Genomic DNA, 17,811 nt, shown 5'->3' with positions numbered 1-17,811 from the left:
AAACTTTAGCTGTACAATAACTAAAATCGTAGAAGATTGTCTTGCAATATTGGAAAGTTTATTTTATTTAGAAAGTTAATGACCAGTAACATTTTATTTCATTTTCTAATCTTTTTTTTCTTAGGACCAAATGTGTCCTGTGTAGGACTTATTGGTCGAAATGTGTTCATGTATGATGAGAGCTCCTGTCCACGAACAACTTCATTTTGAGCGGGACTGGGTGTCCAATTAGTTCGAACAGGGTTGTGGGGTTCAGTTTTGACAAAGGGTTGCCAATTTGTTCCAGCCAAGACAGTGCTGACACTTTGGCCACTAAAAACATAAAAAAGGTTTTTCAGCATAAACTTTTTATTGTTATTTGCGCACTTGTGGAACTGGAACTCTTTACCACTTGTGGTGTAATGGGTGCAAGTCAACTTTCAATGAACGTCCATTTCAAAGTTCAACTTGATTTCAGTCTAAATTTCACTTGTTTTTTTGGCAGCACCAACTTGCCTTATACTTCATCAGAAATTTCAATATTTAATCCAACTGACTGCTGGTCTGCATCGACGCTTCAGGGCTGATCCCAGTATGAATATATTCATCTTAATCTAACTGACTCGCAAATGGGAAATGTAGTTTAATGAGAAACTCTTAAATTATATTACCTAATACCTTTTCTAAGGGTTCAATATAAAAGAAGCCAAACTTGGCTAACTATAGTCTAACTGTTCTGACCTTTACTGGACCTAAACATATTTTAGGAATAAATCTTGGCTAACTATTAACTGCTTACTCATCCAATATTGGGTATAAGAGTTGGTCTTAAAACACTCACTTTTTACCACACTAAATATGTTCAGCTTGACAAAGTAGGACTGACCTCTCCGGTGCCAGTGCTGAAAGACAAAACGAATATCAAAAAAATATTAACATATGAAATATCTGAAATTAAATTAGGGCAAAACAATTCCTAATGCATGCACATTATGCACAAACCTTGTATTTTGCACAGATACCCATCCACTCTGAGTAGGTTCTTCTTGTTTAACAACTGGCTGTTGTTGGTCTGGCGCAGCTACAACAAGTGACATTTAAGATGTTTACCACTATAATTTATACATATGTATCCTTATTAGCTTACATTGCTTTGTTGTAGAACAAAGTGCTTTTAATTTCGCTGTCACATTTTTACTTTGCTGCACCAAATTGTCATGATAACCAATAACACCTTGCTTAAAGAATTGATTTATATCCTTAACGCCATCAATTTCATGGTCATGGAGAAGTTGATCAACTGCATCATAAAAACCTGTCCTACCTGTGGAACAAAATGATCACTTTCGAGACAGTTTTATTTGCCATAATTTTACTGTTCCTGTACAAACAAATTTAGTTAATAGCATGAAATGTTTAATTGCACAGGGATCATAATCATAATGCTACACTGCAGCCATTGGTTCAAAAAACATTCAGTTGATTGCATAAAAGTAGATTAAAAACTAGAAGGGTGGCTTAGCACATATTGCCCTTGCATATACACTATAACCTATTTTAATACATAAATATATTTCCTATGCTTATTTTGTATTGGGTCCCATATTAGCCATCGTATTTTATAACTTTAGTCGTTTCTGCAGGCAAAAACTCATGGGTCCCCACACATGTAAAGTTGAAAATAATGCAATTCAAGAGATAACCATGAGAAAGTCGGGTGATGTAAGGTAAAACACAGTGATCGGCACTGGGCTTAAATAATAATACTATGAATACAAGCTATAAAATTAGATTCACCCCAGATATTGTTTGAAGTATGTCCTATTTAACGTTTTAAAAAACTGACCCATTTTAGGGGGCTAGTAGAGCAACTAATTGGGTTCGACACACAAACTAAAAAATATGTAAAAACCACAATGACTCAATCAATAGTACTGCAAAATTTCAGCCTAATCCGCCAATGTTTAAAATTTCAACCACTAGAGGTGTTTTAAGCAACAACCGTTAATGTTTCTGACATCATAGGGCTGTTAACAAGCCCCTAACTGCCATGGCGCAAAAACGACCACCAAGCAACCCACCAATGAGCAACATACAACTGGTTGCCCTTGTAACACTATTGCTCCAAAGAAATCTTTCGTTTGTGGTGACCAGTAACATACAAATACGTTTTACACTTTAGGGGCTTGTGGGGTAAATGTTAGGACTACAGAGTTGAACGCAACAATCGACACATAAATGGCATACTATACAAGAAATCCAAATTTCAGCCAATTCTGACACTGTTTAAAAACTCACCCATTTTAGGGGGCTAACGGGGTAAATAACGGGGTTATCAACAAAACAAAGTGGGATGCACATCTACATAACTATATCTACCATCTGTGTAAATTTTAGCCAAATCCATCAAACATTTGATGGTAAAACAAGTCGCACAAACTTCGGGGTAAAAACACCCATTTTAGGGGGCGAGCGGGGTAAATACTGGGGTTATCAACAAAAACAAAGTGGGATGCACATCTACATAACTACATCTACCATCTGTGTAAATTTCAGCCAAATCCATCGAACATTTGATGGAAAAACGAGTCGGACAAACTTCGGGGAAAAAATACCCATTTTAGGGGGCTAGCGGGGTAAATACTGGGGTTATCAACAAAAACAAAGTGGGATGCACATCTACATAACTACATCTACCATCTGTGTAAATTTCATCCAAATCCATCAAGGATTTGATGGAAAAACGAGTCGGACAAACTTTGGGTAGAAGAAAAAACAAGAAAAACAAAAGAAAAAAAACAAAAACATTTTGAGTAAAATCAATATGTGTCCCCTTCAGGGAAGGGGACCCATAATTAGTTAGGTGATTAATCCGAGTCTTCTGTAGCACTAAATTTCATTTCCGATTGCCAATTTATGCAATTTTTCTCAAAATCAATAATTTAAAGATAGTACCTTCCAAGTAACTTCTGCACAGCAAGAAATATTGAAAAAATCAGTATTTACCAGTAAGAGCTTCATTATCCAAAATCAATCTTAGAGACTTTGTTACAGTTTCTATCCATTGTAGTGTTAAGTCTGTCAAAAAGTCCAAGGCTGAATTGGTAGATTTTTCACATTCATATTGCAAGGCCAATGTTGCAACTCCTCTTCTAGTCAAAGCTTTGACAGTTTGTATATTTGTACCATATTCAAAATTATCATTTCTGTAAAAAATAAGGGTTTACTTAACGATCACTATCAACTTAAGTGCACACGATAAATATGTCATTAACCTATTTCTCTCCTGCTCTTCTCCTGTTTCAACAGAAAATCTCTTAAATTCTGGAAGTTTTGGCATTATAACATGTTTGTTTTTTGTTGCTGAAACTTCTTGAATGAGGCTTTCTACCTAAAATATAACACATGTTAAAATTGTACCTTACTAAACAAAAATGTTTTAAATCTAAAATTCAAACAAGATAAAAAATATTAAAAAAACATAAAAAATAAAAGTTGAACAAAATGAGACCTACCTCAGAAATATAAGATAACAAATGAATCGAGTGTGAAACATAGGGACACTTGGGACATTTTCTTGGTTTTGTTTCAGGTGCTTGAATGCTCACGAGATTTGGTTCAGTTTCATTCTAAAAGCATACAAAAACAAACGAACAAATATGTTTCAGTTTCTTAACACTCACTGATTTTGTCTATCTAGAGCAATGGTTTTTAACCATTTTTCCTTGCTGCACCCCTTTCAAATCACCAACCAATTTTCGCACCCCCTGGGTTTTTATGTATTTGTATAGAATAGACCTAACCAACCTTTATGATTTGCAGCATCCCCATTTCCCCCAAGGAACAGTTCTCGTACCCCTTAGGGGTGCATGCACCCCTGGTTAAGAACACCTGATCTAGAGATAGCATATAATTGGTGACCAATCCAACTTTAACTTCAAACACCACCTGGTGTAATGAAGGTTAGCAAAAGGGGATATGCTTTACTAAGTAAGAGGTAAAATTGTTAGAAACCCCGTATGCAGTAGTAGCAGTACCTTGTAATATCCAGTTAAGTATTAAAAATACAGGCAACGTAAACTATAGGTGATAAAAACTTACAACGTAAGGTTTTGGATTTAACATTTCCAACATAGATCTCGTCACTTGAGTTGTACCCTCAACTGGTGGCAACTCACCCCAGCTTTCTTCTGTCAGCTTGGCCATCAATACAAATAAAACTTTAAATTAAAATGTTATTCTTAATTTCTTGTTCCGAACGGCGATTCTGTTTTCCATTGGTAATTTATTGATGGTGTTCAACAAGGGTAATTCCCAAATAGATTGGGAATAATATAGAAATTAGAAATAACACAAGGTTTTTGGATAAAATTTAAACACTAAATTTGAGTCAAAAGAAACTAGGCTAATTGTAAAATATTATCAGTCAAACATGTTTTTAATAAAGCGATGTCATGCTTAAGCACCTGTTGTTCATTTGTCAATGATACGCTTTTTTACAGCAGAAAAAATTCGATTTGATTCAAAATATAATAAAACTGTGAGGATTTTTTTAACCTTTTTTATGTGAATGTGTGTTTAAAATACATGTTTTATTTTTAAAATATTTTTTTCCGAAACTTGATTTCTATGGTTACTACGTACGCTCGCTCTCGCTCTTGTGAAAAACATTTTCAACTTGATGTCAAGAAAAAAACTTTTTTGCCTAATGCAATACTGCTGAAAACCATTTTAATTCCGTCTGAAAAAGGCCGCGTTGTTTGTTCCTTTCCTTAATCCATGCAGACATGAGTCCTCTTGGTCGTTGTTGCTTCACTATAACTACATTTATATTGCAGGCCAGACACTTAGCCAGTGCTTTAAATTTACTATTAGTATGGTGACTTCCAAAATGTCAGCATCAAGTGTGTTCTGTACTTCTAGTTATTAAATTTTTAGTCATAAAATTTTTGATTTAAAGTATTTCGTTTTGACCACTTTGTGTCTGGCTTGGTAAGTAAAAGAAAATCAGAAACTTAGTGCAATCACTGTTTTTAATTGCAGCAGAATGAAAAAGCTAAATGCATAATAAAACCAATCATAAAAATGCCACTGGAAGCACCGCCAGATGAAGAAGACAACTTAGAGGAGGGAAACTTGCCATTTTTTGTGAACAAAAATGGCTTTCCTGTGGAAGAGGCTACCTGGGAAAGAATGTGGAAACATGCTTCCAAAATTCACCCAGATGCCAAAAAAGAAATTGAACAAATTAAAGGTTGCAGTTCATTGAATGATGTAAGTCATAAACAATGTACCATATAAGATTTTGTTAATACATGTACAAACTCTTCAATGGTCCGTAACAGTACTAGACTGCAGAGATGTCTACTAACTTTTCTGTGGTATGTAAAATGTGTTCCATATCACATGATTATTAGACTTTAATACTGTTTTTAGAGGGTTTCATTCTACACATTGTTGTAAAAACCCTGGTATCATGAAGTAAAAAAGCAATATTTTTTAACTATCCTGTGATTTATAGCTTGTAGGCTTCATTCACAACATATCATAGTGTGGTGGTTCAAAATGTGTGTTGCAAATGTGTATGAAGCCAGAGACCAGAAACAAAAATAGATTTTGAAAAAGTACCTCATATTAATAGCCGGTAACCATAATTATAGGTTCCAATGCCAGCTGTTCCTGTTCTGTATCCACAATCCTCAGTACCAAACTACCTTCATCTTGTTCAAATGTACATTCAAAATTTGCGCTACAACCACACTGGTACACAACTCTTTGAAATAAAGAAGAACAGGCCTTTAGCTGGTTTAATGGACACAGCAAAAGAAATGACCAAAGAAGCTTTGCCTATAAAGTGTCTTGAAGCTGTAATTGTTGCAATGTGAGTAATTTTAAATGTGATTTTAAGGAAAAGTCATAGAAAAGCATTAAAGTTTAAGACAAATGGAAGAAGATAGTGTAAAATGTTTTGTAGATGTCATGATTTTTATGTTTTTTCAACAACACACAGACAGCCATAGTATTATTTAATTGCAGTTACCTAACCAACTGCCTACCGACTGTTGAACGATTTCCAATTGGCTTTAAGTCACAGTTCAATGGTCACCATTATTATCATGTTGTTTTGGGAATCATGTACAAGGGAAGGTTTGGTGCACTTGGTATCAGCCGAAGATCAGACTTAATGGATAAACCGCTAATTTACAAGGTAAGTGCATTGACAGTTGCTAAAAGAATACTTTTGTGATGCATCATTTTATTGCAGAATTTGCATGACTTGCTAGAGGACTACAACCATGCCTACCTACAATGTGAGTAATGTTATGTGTTGTCAACACCATTCACATGGGTATTAAACCTTAAAATGATAAAGATGACTTTTATCACAACTTTCATGAACTCATACAAGCTTTATAGTTATAGTTCCAATGTGCTCAACCAAACTTACTTCAATATCTTTGCCAGCATTCAAAAAACGTTTTTAAGGTATAATTTGAAATAATAGTGGGAACTTAGCTGCAAGTTTATCATGATCCAATCAGTTTTTGTGTTAAAGTCAAATATGATCCCAATCATCGAAAAACATTGTCCCAATATTTTTATGTTCAAATCCATTGGTAAATATGTTAGTTGGGGTTAGGAATGTGGTTACCTGCAACAGAATGCCACAATATAAGTGGAGGAATTATCTGTAATATACAAACATACAGGCTTATTTTGTTTACAATAAATTCATTTCACAGACACTCACACTTTAAAGAAAGTACGCATTGGTGGAGTGATACCGCATGACATGTGTAGCCAGGAAAAAATCCAGTGGGGGGTAAGTAGAATAGTTTTGGAACTCATCCACGGTCCACCCACTATGCCAGATTTGTATTATGAAAAAAAAAGTGTCGAATATCAGCATTGTTAATAAAATACATAAATTACATTTTGTTTTGTAACACTACCGACTGACTAACTGTAATTTAAGTGTTACATTTATCTTTGATACCACGTGGTAAACTGCTACCAGAGCAGCATAACTAAATATTGAAAGGTTGATTGATTATGCAGGTTAAAGACGGTTTGACGCAACGTAACGTTTCAACAAATGTGAACAGCAACGTCAAATTCGTAAAATTATCGTCATTGCGTACGTTATTGTAGGTGTGCAGCGTCAATATGCTGAAATCAAATCATGTTGAACGACGACGAAAACTTGAACGCTACGGACGTGATCTGAAATCACACGTGACATATGTGGCGACGTCATCACCATCCACAAAAGATAAAAGGTGCAATTACTTTAATGTTGCAATCCTGAAATTTGAGGAGACAAAAATGGAGCTTCGTTAGTTTGCCAAAATTTTACCACAACCCTGTACTACAAAGTACAGACAAAGTTTATCTCATGATGTGTGTATTTTGTATTTGCTGGTAAACTCTTCTTGTTGCTCATACAGAATGACCTTACCGCCACGACGAGAAAACACAATGGCAGTTCCGGCACCAAACCATCTTTATCCGGTCAGCACACGGACTACTCAATCTGCTCACATTGTCAGGTATAGAAATAACGGAATGTTTGTACATTTGGTTTGCACATGTAAAGCAAATTACCAGGCTTTTGTTGAAAAGAAATGTTAAGTAATCGTATGTCTCATGGTATAAGTACTTTTTGTAGTAAGTTAAGTTCAAAATACTGCTAAAACACCATTTTATTGTTTGTAGCAGAAAGCCCAATTCCACAAATCACAACTATGAAGTTAGAATCTAATTGACCTTCCATTGACAACGAACAAGCCAGCCCGCTTTCAAAAAGCTTTGGCCCGAATGTTGTACGAATACAAGCCCATTGGTGCGAGCAATTTTACGTTGTGTCGAAGCGTATTGGTCATGTCAACAGCCTGACAAAACAGTAGCAAACAAAGTCCACAATGTAGGACACGGTATTTACAACTGCCAACATGACTCAACATTATACTGATTAATCAGAAAAACAATGCAGGTTAATCTACGTGCGTAGCGAGCAGGACAACATACCTTGGCTCTGCTCGAGTGGCGCAGAAAAATAACGCTGTAAAAAATTTACCTGGGCACCCGCGGCAATACAGCCAACGTAAAAACGTTAACGCAGTGATGGATTAGGTTTACCCAGTACTGCATGCGGTAGCGAGGAACTGTGCGTAATGCTGAGATTGCACATGACTGGGCGCACGCAAGGTGCAGACGTTTTCAAAGACAGAAGCTGAGATTTTGAAACATGGTCCTGTGGCGACGGGCAGTCTTGGGAGAAGGACTAGACAACCGCGTGGGTGAAACAAATAAAAACGACGAGCTTTTGTGCTTGCGTTGCGCGACAAAAAAACAACTCGACTCGCCAAATACAAGAAACTTCTATGCCGGAGATAGTTAATGATTGAACGCTCACTGACTGAAAGATACCAGCACACTCATTTTTAGTTAAGTCAGTGTTGTCAGGTTTGTAGCAGCAGAATAGAACAGTGGCTTGGTTATTTGTCCAGGATTCTGCTCTAAAACTGGTTGAGCAGTAACAACATCGCAAAGGCACGGCATTACATATGGGTTTCCCCGAAGGCTCTGGTTTGTATCTAATCAACGGCATTTGAAAGTTCTGCATATTTCTCGTTCAGTTTGGCCATGGTGGTTTACGCTTCGGGCCACTAGCCTACCCACATCACAAAAAAGGCAACATTCTGAAAAATGCTGCAGAACATCGAGGACAGTAACGCAAAAAATGAACACCACACTTAAGATGTGTAGTGAGCAGAAAGCGTTTTCGGTGGTCGGACAGACTAAAATTATGTTGATTTTCAAGATTTTTTCTGGCTGGTTTGAATAATTACGTTATTAAAGTAACATTAGCTAGTAAATGATATCGACAGAAAGGTTCTATTAGCTTGTGTTTTTTTGTGCTTGCATGTGTGTTAGTTCAAGTTAGACTATGGTCTTCGGTATGTGGGTTGTGGAACCAGGCAAGTCAATTATTGATCATAATAACAACGCTATGGTCTACATTGAAAATAATTTTAATAAACCAGTCATATTCTGGCACGTTTGCAATGGATTTTTAATTCCTTGTGATGTTTAAGCATGGCGAATTTTGCAAATAGTTTGTTAGAAATCATTGACTCTCAGACAACTTGTTCCGTGAGTGGCTTGTCGACAGGAACCTAGCTATCACGTGGGTCATAAGGTGTAAAAGTAAAGGACATATTTGTCACTGCACGCAAACCTTACCCAATACACGCGTCTTTAGGCCTAACCAGGAAGAAGGGTACATTCTTAGAAATTGAACAACTCAACTGATCTGACCTGTTATAGATAATGCTTCAGGTCGATTTAAAGTCACATTGACCGGAAAACGTTTTATTAAAGCGTTAGGCTTACTGTGAGTTATTCGAGCGGTTTAGAGTTTGCAGTGTGATGTGATAATAGCAGTGATGAAAATGACGATCGAAGACCTTTTGCAAATGGTCGAGGAATTTCTTGACAAAGATCTTAAAGCGGAAAAGCTTTCCAACAAAACACAGACAAAACGGAAACAACTTGCTGCGAAAGTGCGGGACGCCCTTGAGGAACAGAACAAGGACAAAATGGGTGACTTTTCGTGTGTTTCATCGAACTATTAACAGCTTTTAAACTCTAACCTTAATCGGATTAATCTGTTGCAAGTCTTAAACGTGCTTTCTTGTTTAAGTAAAAACAATCTATTTCCAAAATAAACATACTGTATAGCCTGGGGCATTGTACAACTTTGCGGCCAACCTAATCGTATCCAGCCCCAAAAGCCACCATATTAGCACGTGCAACAATCAGTAGACTAATGGTCAAGCTTTTAATTTTTGTAGAAAAGTTCCTTGAAGAACAAAGACTCAAAACACGTTACTCTTTGCCGGATGTCAGTCGACCCAATCTTCCTTTGCCTAGGGTAAGTTGGTGTTGTTATGTATTGCAAACCAACTAACCACTTTTTAGGATCTGTCGATCACGGCGTTTTGTCGATATCAGTATGACATCACAAGTAACGTATCTATACTCCAGTAGACTATGTCAGTGTACACTTTCTGATGATTAATTGAACAATGTTAGTGTTTTGCTTTAATTGGACATGTATGACAAGCTCATATTTTGTTAAGAAATTTAGAACTCAATGCGCGAAGCAAAGCAATCCTCCACGGCAAACTTGGCCCGTTTTTATCAAAGACTCAACAGTTGTAAATATTAGATGCTATTTTTAGGTTCCACGTCCAAGTTCAAACGGTAATGATGTTATTGAAGAAGAGTCAGGGGAAGAGGTATGAGTTTTAAATGATTATTTTACCTTTTGTTCTTATGAAACGTATTCCAACAAGCAATTTTGTACATAGCTCTACATGGACCTAAACTCACCAAGCATCACATCAGAGGATACAATAAGCCTGAGTTCCACTCTTGCTGTAACATGTAAGCTGAGTTTGGTTTGACTTATGTACTATCAATGATTAACAGCAACTGCACTTAGTCAAAGAGGCATTAGTACTGCGTATGCAAGGATGTGTGCATTTGTGGTTGACGGATAATGATTATAGACTGTTCAGGACCCATAGGTTCAAACTTTCTGTGGTCAGGATAATTTCAGTACTGGCTTCTAGTCGCTATGTAGGCCTACTATAGTTGCTACCCAGATGGACTTGATCGTAACGCATGTTCAATACAAAATAGAAACAGCTTTAACGTTTAATCATCATAAATATCATGTTTTCCATTAAGCCCCAACAACAGATGGAGGTAGCGGTTCTGGCTACGAATCATATGCTTCGGACGAAGACACCGCGGCCAGGTAAGACTGTAGATCTTGTTGTTTGAAACGAAAAAAATGACGTGCTAATCACTTGTTTTCGTTTTCCCATTATACCACAACTTTTTTGTTCCACCATATCCAAACCATAACAAAGTCAAGTGGTAAATATAATTTTGTTTTTTGCGTTGCTGTCGAATGAAGCTAGGTTTGTTTCTTTTGTTTTGACATTATAGGTTAGACTACTGTAAAGTTCTTCAAAACTATTCAGCCGTCGCACGCAGGGTAAACAGCCCTTTTCCGAGTAACGGTAAGGTCGACTGGGCATGTGAAATGAGGACTGGGCATGTGAAATGAGGACCAAACTGCTAAGTCACAGTTTTACCAAAAATGGTAAAAGCTGTTGAGATAAACAAATATAAAAAAAAAATTTGACTTGGCATTCGACACGAAATGCACAATTCGATGAGAAAAGTTTGTAATTTGTACGTAAAATTAAAGCATTTTTTGTCCCTTTCTCGCAGAGTATAGTAACCGATGTCAAATGAAAGAATGTTTATTTAATAAGGTCATTTATTACTTACCTAAAACCCTCCTGGCATTTTGTAGTTCCCCAACAGTCCGATTCTCCAGTGTCATAAACTGATGCTCTCAAATTCATGTTTGAAATTGATGTGAACCAAATTTTTTCAAGCATGGGTTGAACTTTACCTCATTGCCTGGGGTCCACTATGAAACGCATATTTTATCATTATTTTAATTTTCGAGCCATTTTCAATTACTGGTAGACTATTCTAAGTTATCAGCCATGTGTTGGTTTACAATAATTCAACATTTTTTCAGAAACAAATATTTGAAAGAAATTGAAACGCTGAACAAATATTTTGCCGGCACAAACTGCGACGTGTACAGCTTCGTCTATTTAGAAAATAAAAGCTTCCTCAGCGGCAAGAAATGGCTCAAACGGGTTGGCATTGTTCGCGAAAATCATTTTCAGGTATGTTGAGCACATGTGATGTTTGACTAAAATGTAAACCTCTAATGAAGATATGTCCAAGCTTATTTGGTTCTTTGCGGTAGATATAGTTTCCCCTGGATGGTTAGTTCTACTTATCCTGTCTACAACTTTCGAAGAATGTGTGAAACTGATTTGTAAACTTCGTTTTTTTACTTTTTTGACGAAAATCAATATCCTCAGTATCGCGTTTGGCTCAAATCGTTGAACAAAAGAACACCCGTTTTTTTCCTTTCTGGGACTGTGGGATAACATCTAAAGCTCTTGTGAGAAAAGGATAAATTATAATCTACAGGTGCAGGGATTTACAATGTGTGTACAGGCAGTAATAAAGTCCTTTGCGTTTATGTGTTACCAATTTAACGAGCGAAAAGCTATTTCAGGGTTTTTCTGTTACTTTTTAAAATCTCACATTGGTTTAAATTTTATAGTTTGCTTTTAAACAACATTCCCGCGTTGTTGTTTTTTGCAGCGTTACTTTTTGTAATTAAATAGTACCAACTCCCTTCAACTACGATTTTTTTTAAACACAGTTAAGTCAATATTGAACAAATTGAAGAACCGTGAATTCTCAAAGCCTTACATGATAATGGCACAAACTTAGACGAACGTCGCCATGCTTGGCAGAGCAGGACCTTTACACTTGTTTCGCCACATTCACCCATAATTCATGAACAAACAGTAGTGTGACGTAAAACGGTTCCAGACTGCCTAAATCCAGCCCCAGTCGTCAAAAGACAAAAATAGACCGAGGATTTTTCACTCAATTTAACCGCATTGTTGCAGTTTTGGGTACGCTTTCAGTATCCCGCTGCGTTTACTATAAACAGCAGCTGCTGGTCCACTACCTGGTGTCAAATGTATCCCACACACGCCATAAAAAGTCAAATCTACGTGGGTAAAGAGGTCATGAATCACCTGATAAAAAATGATGAACTTGTTTAATGGAGAAAATGCTATTTTGGGTCCTTATTCGTCACCTTTTTGTGGAAATTTGTACCTCGCAAGGTATTTGGATGAAAATATGATCCAAAAACAGTATATGTAGTATATGTAAGAGATATTTTTGGTAATTTTGGGCAAATCTCATACATCAAGCGTTTAAGAAATAAAACAAGATTAAAAATCACTAAAAATGAGCAATTTTGCATTATCTCTCTGGTAAGCTGGCCTATTTGTACAACAGGTGTGTCCATCTTTGTTTTCTTGATGCACGGTTACCATCTTAAAATGGTACATCGAGCGTGACAGTTTAAACATTTTCTTTGTCCTGCAGTGCTTCAAGAAGCTTGGTGACACGAACGCAGTGCTGAACCTGCCACTGAGCCTCTACAGCGCTTATCTATGCAGCAAGGACGGGACCAATTCAGTAATTATCAACCTCGAATCCTCGGGGAGCCAGGGAGAGGGATACAGGTGAATTTAGCGCTTCGATGCTCAATGTGCCAGTCACGCATGGCTTAAAACCAGTACGCCGCACTGACTCCCTGTACTTTGCGGCAAATTTCCAAGTAAAGGGCGATTTACACCTTGTGGAAATTTTGTTTATGACTGTTGTATTTTTTTTTCTTTTTGGTTAAAGATCGTATTTACAACGTAAGAAAACGTTGTTTTGTCCCACAACGCACCGTACCATAAATATCTCTGGAAACTTTACTTCATAGTTGTATTCGCTAATAACGAATGACTTACAATTATAAGTATTAAAACAGAAGAGTTTAAGCCTCATGAATTTTTATTCCACATTCAAAAACTTCTTTTGATTAGGTTGCAAACCAACGTTAACACTCTTTTGACAGGTTTTACGTGGAACACAATAAAGCAGATGAGTGGAACCGTGTTCTCAGAGAAAAAGCTGCGTCAGTAGTTCAGACTGGTAGCTTACCAGCGCCCCCAGTGGTGTCAAGACCGGTCAACAGTTTGCCACCCTCGGAACGACCAATAAATCGCCAGGGTTCACTGGGTGTAGTAGGTGTGTAATATAACGGTCTGCTTCTGTTGGCACGCGATATGGAGAAACTGATAGTAAACAATTTAAAGTTTATTTCACAAACAATTGCAAGTAGCTAAGTAAAACTGCATACCAAGCACAATAAAGGTTAAAGGCGTATTTACCAGCTAACTTTGTGCAGTCACATAAAAATCGCGCCCGTCCATTTGACTCCATAAAATCTTTACGGGTTTTGTATAGAATACCACTTTAACCCATACTTCATGCCATTACAGAATACAATCCAAAACTTACAATTATTAAACGAAACAAAGTAGAACCATTGCTTTGTCTGCACAAAACTCGCAACAAATCCCACTAATTTTTTAAACAATGGTCTATTAATTTGGGTATATCCGCGGATATAAGTAAACCATTGCATGCTGTATATTGTCATTTCACAATTCATAATTCGTCACCATTTTTCTTCAAATTGTTGTGTAATTCCAAACTAATTTGTGCATGATTCCGTAATTCAAAAGATCAACCTCCACCTCAACTGGCAATTAATGACAAGCCGTTACGCATGAATGGAGACGCACCATCTTCACCACCAACGCCATCAAGCCTGAACCGTAGGCGTTTTCCGAATTTCTTTGAATCAATTATTTACATTAGTTTGTTTAATCTGTTGCATCAGCACTTTTTCACCTGGATTATCATTGCGTTTTGAGTGAAAATTGGTTGCAAAATTTAACAAAAACAATGTTGCAAAGTTTAACAAAACATGGATGAAACATAAATACCAGTTTTTCTCTCTGCATTTTATATTTCTCTAATTAAGAGTAATCAGTTTCTATGCTTTGTCAAACTTTGCAACATTCTATTCACGTTTGGTTTCATATTCACCTAAATTTGACCAAACAAAATTGCAGTGGCAAGGTAAAATAATATTCAATCAAATTTAAAGTCACTTAAAATCGTTTAATCTGGTAACCCTGCTTTGAATAATCATAAAGCCTGCACAACTTTACCTTTGCAATGGAAGAGAAACCCAGTAGCTACATGAGAGTCACGTTTAAATCAGTTTACAAATATTTCACTGAAGTATATTATGCAGACCTCGGCAAAAACCTCAAAAACGCGGTCACCGATATGTTTAAAAAAGATAAAACGAAGAAGAAAATTTCAGTGGCAGAACAGTTGGGAGCGGATTTATGTGGTAAGTGGTCTTTAACCGTGTTAGCAATAATGTTTGATTAAACATTACGTTAAGTTTTGTTGTATTTTTTATCCTATTTAACATCGTGGCATGAATAGTTGTCAACGATTTGTTAATTTGTTTTATTTTATTACTTTAGGTGGTTTAACCGTATACATTGACCACAAGTGGTCCAAGAAGTTTTGCGTTATCAAAAACAACGAGTTACTGATATACGGAAAAGAAGAAGCACCCGAAATAACGTTGCCTTTACATGGTTGTGATCTCCATCCTTATTTTGAAGATCCCGAAAAACAATTCACGTTTAAGTTAACAGAAGAAGGCCGTGATATTTTGTTTCTTTCGGTGAGTCCATTGTTGCTTATTTGCGGCTTCAATTGTGAATTCATCACAATCATAAGATGGTTCTTAACATTGTTTGTTAGGTAATTTTAGTAATACTGGTTCTTAGGATTTTTTAAACACGTTCTTAATAGATGTTGTTTTTTATAATTGTACACCAAAAGGATGTGATGCAAGAAGTCCATACCTATGCTTATAAGCATCATGGCGGAAAGTAAACTAGGATACTTAAATTTATTATACTAAACAGGCGAGTAATTCTGAGGAAATGGGAAAGTGGATTGGAAAGCTGATTGCTGAAACAGGTTGTGCTGAGATTCCGGAAACCCCCGAAAGCATTTACGTGGAACCCGATTTGTATCTTTCCGTCATGCACCGCGCAAGGGAAGTGTTTAACCAAACCATACGCCTGAAAAACCAAGCTTCCATGAAGCCTAAGAAAAGTGCTGAAGAAACACCCGACGAGGTTGGAGAAAAAGTTTTGTAAACAAGTTTGAGTTTTAAACATAGTTTTATTTGTTTACGGTGTTAATACGTTTATTGAACTTAAAACTTACCGTAACTTAGCCGCTCGCTTTTATTGTGACTAAGTAAATTTTTGTTGTACATTAACAGAAGATATTAAATATAGACTAAACGTACAGTTAACTGTTATGGACATTAAATTGTTGCATTTTTTTGTTTTACCCAGTCGGGCGAAAGTTTGTACATGGATTTGGATATTTCAAACGCCCCGGCATCACTTCTTGCCAAAAATCGAGTCAAGACTGAAGGAAAATCGCCAAAACCTGACATGTCGAGGCAGGTTTCAAACGAGGCTCCGTTGCCCGTGAAAGCTAAACCAAAACGAGCACCATGTCCTCCTGGCAGAAAAAGGGTCGATTCCGAAGTCATGTCCTCTCCAACACAACCCCCCACGCGATTCAACTTTAACAAAAAACTGGAATCGGAGATATTCGACAAAAAGGTTGTGGTCAAAACACATAAAAAACAAAACTCTAAGGATCTGAAGCAAAACGGCGTGGAAAGTCCTGGGAAAACAATAGAAAAAAACTTGCCGAAGATTGCCCGCAAGGTGGCGATAGAGAGCGAAAGTCAGAAGAGCAATGAAACTGACGTGGAAAAGCGACTGGCTGAAGTTAACCACAAAATGGACAGATTAGCGTGAGTGATTTGTTTGATCAAAGTCGTCTACTTTATTTTCGCGTTCAATTCTTGTTTACTTTAGGGTCAGAAAAACAGAATTGACAAAGTACTTAGAAGCTAGCACAACGTCGAAGAAAAAGACAGAAGTTGAACAAATTCTCCAAGACATAGAGTCGGACAGTGACCGACTAATAGCGGAAAAACTTGATATTGAACTTGAAATTCGAAAAAAGAAAAACTCCTCCGACTCATCTATTAATACTGCCGGAAATCGCGTAAGTATTGTTCTTTATTTTCTTCTTGTTTTGTACCTTGCCGCAAAAATGGCTTTTATGCTGTGTTGAAATTGTGTAGAAACTAATTTATCAAGCGCTTTCTGATTTTTTCGTACAAAAATAATTGTTTGCAACAAACATTGGTTCTCCGTAACTCCGTTTTAAAAGTACAACTTATGTTTAAAATATTTGAAGTAACGTGTTTGGATTTTATGCGATTTTAACAAAAATCCCCCCGGAATGTAAAGATAACTTCTAGTTTCGATTCCTTTCCGCAGAGACCGCAACAGGGTCCCCGTGGGAGCAGCAACGTCACTTCGCCCACCGGCGGAAACGTCTTGTCCCGAGCCAAAGTAAGTTTCGTGACTTTAGGAAATCTAATCATGCGCCACTTTGCACCAATCGATAAATTGATTTTCGTAAAAACGCTTTCCATACGAAACTTTAAAAGCTACCCAAAATGCCTCATATTACACCACTCCTTGAAATGGGCCACAAATATACTCCTTGAAAGTATATTCCAAGGTTTAATTTATTTTGTTACCTCTTTAATTTGAAAAACGCACTGTCGTCTTTTGTTTGCATTTAAATATAAATATTATTAATTTATGTTACAGATGTTCGAGAACCTGGAGGCACAGAAATAAAACAGCTCGTTGAAATGTGTCAATATTGTTCCTTGTGCTTTCGCCTTTCTTCATGAAATATGCATACATCAATCCTGATGTGTTTTTGTCAAAAAGCTGCCCTTTTTGCGGCCGGAGCTTTGCTTTGTAAACCGTGTGTTGTTCATTGCAAACGGTGCTGTTAGTTTTTGAATATTGTATTGCCTTTTCTTACTTCAATCTTCTTCAGTAGCTTTTAATTTTATAATACAAGAACTGTATTGCTAACTCGTCTTAACGGGACTTCAGAAGTGAAAACTTTTCTTGCTGGACCCTTTAAGTTGCAAAATAATCACAGAAAACCCGTAGTTAATTGCCCTTCTAATGGAATACAGATTTTAAATTACCAAATAAATTACTATGTAAATAATCAAACAAAATGTTTCAACGTAAAATCGAAAGCAAATAGTAACACCATAACGAGAATCCGAACTTCGCTTTCACAAGGGGG

At 36.7% G+C, this 17,811-nt stretch overlaps 3 protein-coding genes across 7 annotated transcripts; 2 read left to right on the top strand and 1 right to left on the bottom strand.

The window, feature by feature from the left end:
* Positions 1–47: 47 nt before the first annotated feature.
* Positions 48–4,283, bottom strand: LOC145220305 (uncharacterized). Of its 3 annotated transcripts, none has more exons than XM_080087566.1 (7): positions 4,081–4,283; positions 3,495–3,608; positions 3,255–3,370; positions 2,986–3,185; positions 1,214–1,303; positions 982–1,060; positions 48–312 (listed from the first exon to the last, which is right to left on the bottom strand). In XM_080087566.1, the coding sequence occupies exons 1-7, from the start codon at positions 4,183–4,185 to the stop codon at positions 99–101; spliced, it is 918 nt and encodes a 305-aa protein (XP_079943692.1). In that variant the 5' UTR covers positions 4,186–4,283; the 3' UTR covers positions 48–98. The 3 variants fall into 3 exon arrangements, with proteins under 3 accessions (XP_079943692.1, XP_079943684.1, XP_079943688.1); XM_080087558.1 differs by having other exon boundaries at positions 1,127–1,303; positions 4,081–4,281; XM_080087562.1 differs by lacking the exon at positions 4,081–4,283 and adding an exon at positions 3,787–4,045 and having other exon boundaries at positions 1,127–1,303.
* A 716-nt stretch (positions 4,284–4,999) lies between these two features.
* On the top strand, positions 5,000–7,837 carry LOC145220342 (tubulinyl-Tyr carboxypeptidase 1-like). Of its 2 annotated transcripts, none has more exons than XM_080087581.1 (8): positions 5,000–5,253; positions 5,640–5,860; positions 6,016–6,187; positions 6,245–6,290; positions 6,723–6,802; positions 7,132–7,259; positions 7,428–7,529; positions 7,699–7,837. In XM_080087581.1, the coding sequence occupies exons 1-8, from the start codon at positions 5,065–5,067 to the stop codon at positions 7,739–7,741; spliced, it is 981 nt and encodes a 326-aa protein (XP_079943707.1). In that variant the 5' UTR covers positions 5,000–5,064; the 3' UTR covers positions 7,742–7,837. The 2 variants fall into 2 exon arrangements, with proteins under 2 accessions (XP_079943707.1, XP_079943702.1); XM_080087576.1 differs by having other exon boundaries at positions 7,696–7,837.
* A 66-nt stretch (positions 7,838–7,903) lies between these two features.
* On the top strand, positions 7,904–17,588 carry LOC145220193 (actin filament-associated protein 1-like). Of its 2 annotated transcripts, XM_080087472.1 has the most exons (16): positions 7,904–9,585; positions 9,837–9,916; positions 10,227–10,283; positions 10,356–10,431; positions 10,738–10,807; positions 11,609–11,762; positions 13,057–13,196; positions 13,580–13,752; positions 14,253–14,345; positions 14,831–14,932; positions 15,072–15,277; positions 15,525–15,740; positions 15,966–16,438; positions 16,503–16,695; positions 16,974–17,048; positions 17,313–17,588. In XM_080087472.1, the coding sequence occupies exons 1-16, from the start codon at positions 9,429–9,431 to the stop codon at positions 17,340–17,342; spliced, it is 2,295 nt and encodes a 764-aa protein (XP_079943598.1). In that variant the 5' UTR covers positions 7,904–9,428; the 3' UTR covers positions 17,343–17,588. The 2 variants fall into 2 exon arrangements, with proteins under 2 accessions (XP_079943598.1, XP_079943605.1); XM_080087479.1 differs by lacking the exon at positions 14,253–14,345.
* Positions 17,589–17,811: the final 223 nt, after the last annotated feature.

The sequence above is a fragment of the Phallusia mammillata genome, chromosome 1 (assembly GCF_965637545.1).
Source record: "Phallusia mammillata chromosome 1, kaPhaMamm4.hap1.1, whole genome shotgun sequence".
NCBI lineage: Eukaryota > Metazoa > Chordata > Ascidiacea > Phlebobranchia > Ascidiidae > Phallusia > Phallusia mammillata.
Note: the sequence above shows the minus strand (reverse complement) of the source record. Positions and strands in the feature narration are given on the sequence as shown.

Excerpts from the sequence above, each read along its gene's own strand:
- LOC145220305 (XM_080087558.1), bottom strand. The coding sequence starts at position 4,185 with ATGGCCAAGCTGACAGAAGAAAGCTGGGGTGAGTTGCCACCAGTTGAG. Across the intron at positions 3,371-3,494 it reads TGTTATCTTATATTTCTGAG|GTAGAAAGCCTCATTCAAGA; the intron begins GTAGGTCTCATT and ends GTTATATTTTAG. Across the intron at positions 1,304-2,985 it reads GGATAATGAAGCTCTTACTG|GTAGGACAGGTTTTTATGAT; the intron begins GTAAATACTGAT and ends TTTGTTCCACAG.
- LOC145220342 (XM_080087576.1), top strand. The coding sequence starts at position 5,065 with ATGCCACTGGAAGCACCGCCAGATGAAGAAGACAACTTAGAGGAGGGA. Across the intron at positions 6,291-6,722 it reads CAACCATGCCTACCTACAAT|ACACTCACACTTTAAAGAAA; the intron begins GTGAGTAATGTT and ends TTCATTTCACAG. Across the intron at positions 7,260-7,427 it reads CCATCCACAAAAGATAAAAG|AATGACCTTACCGCCACGAC; the intron begins GTGCAATTACTT and ends TTGCTCATACAG.
- LOC145220193 (XM_080087472.1), top strand. The coding sequence starts at position 9,429 with ATGAAAATGACGATCGAAGACCTTTTGCAAATGGTCGAGGAATTTCTT. Across the intron at positions 9,586-9,836 it reads ACAGAACAAGGACAAAATGG|AAAAGTTCCTTGAAGAACAA; the intron begins GTGACTTTTCGT and ends TAATTTTTGTAG. Across the intron at positions 13,753-14,252 it reads GGGTTCACTGGGTGTAGTAG|ATCAACCTCCACCTCAACTG; the intron begins GTGTGTAATATA and ends GTAATTCAAAAG.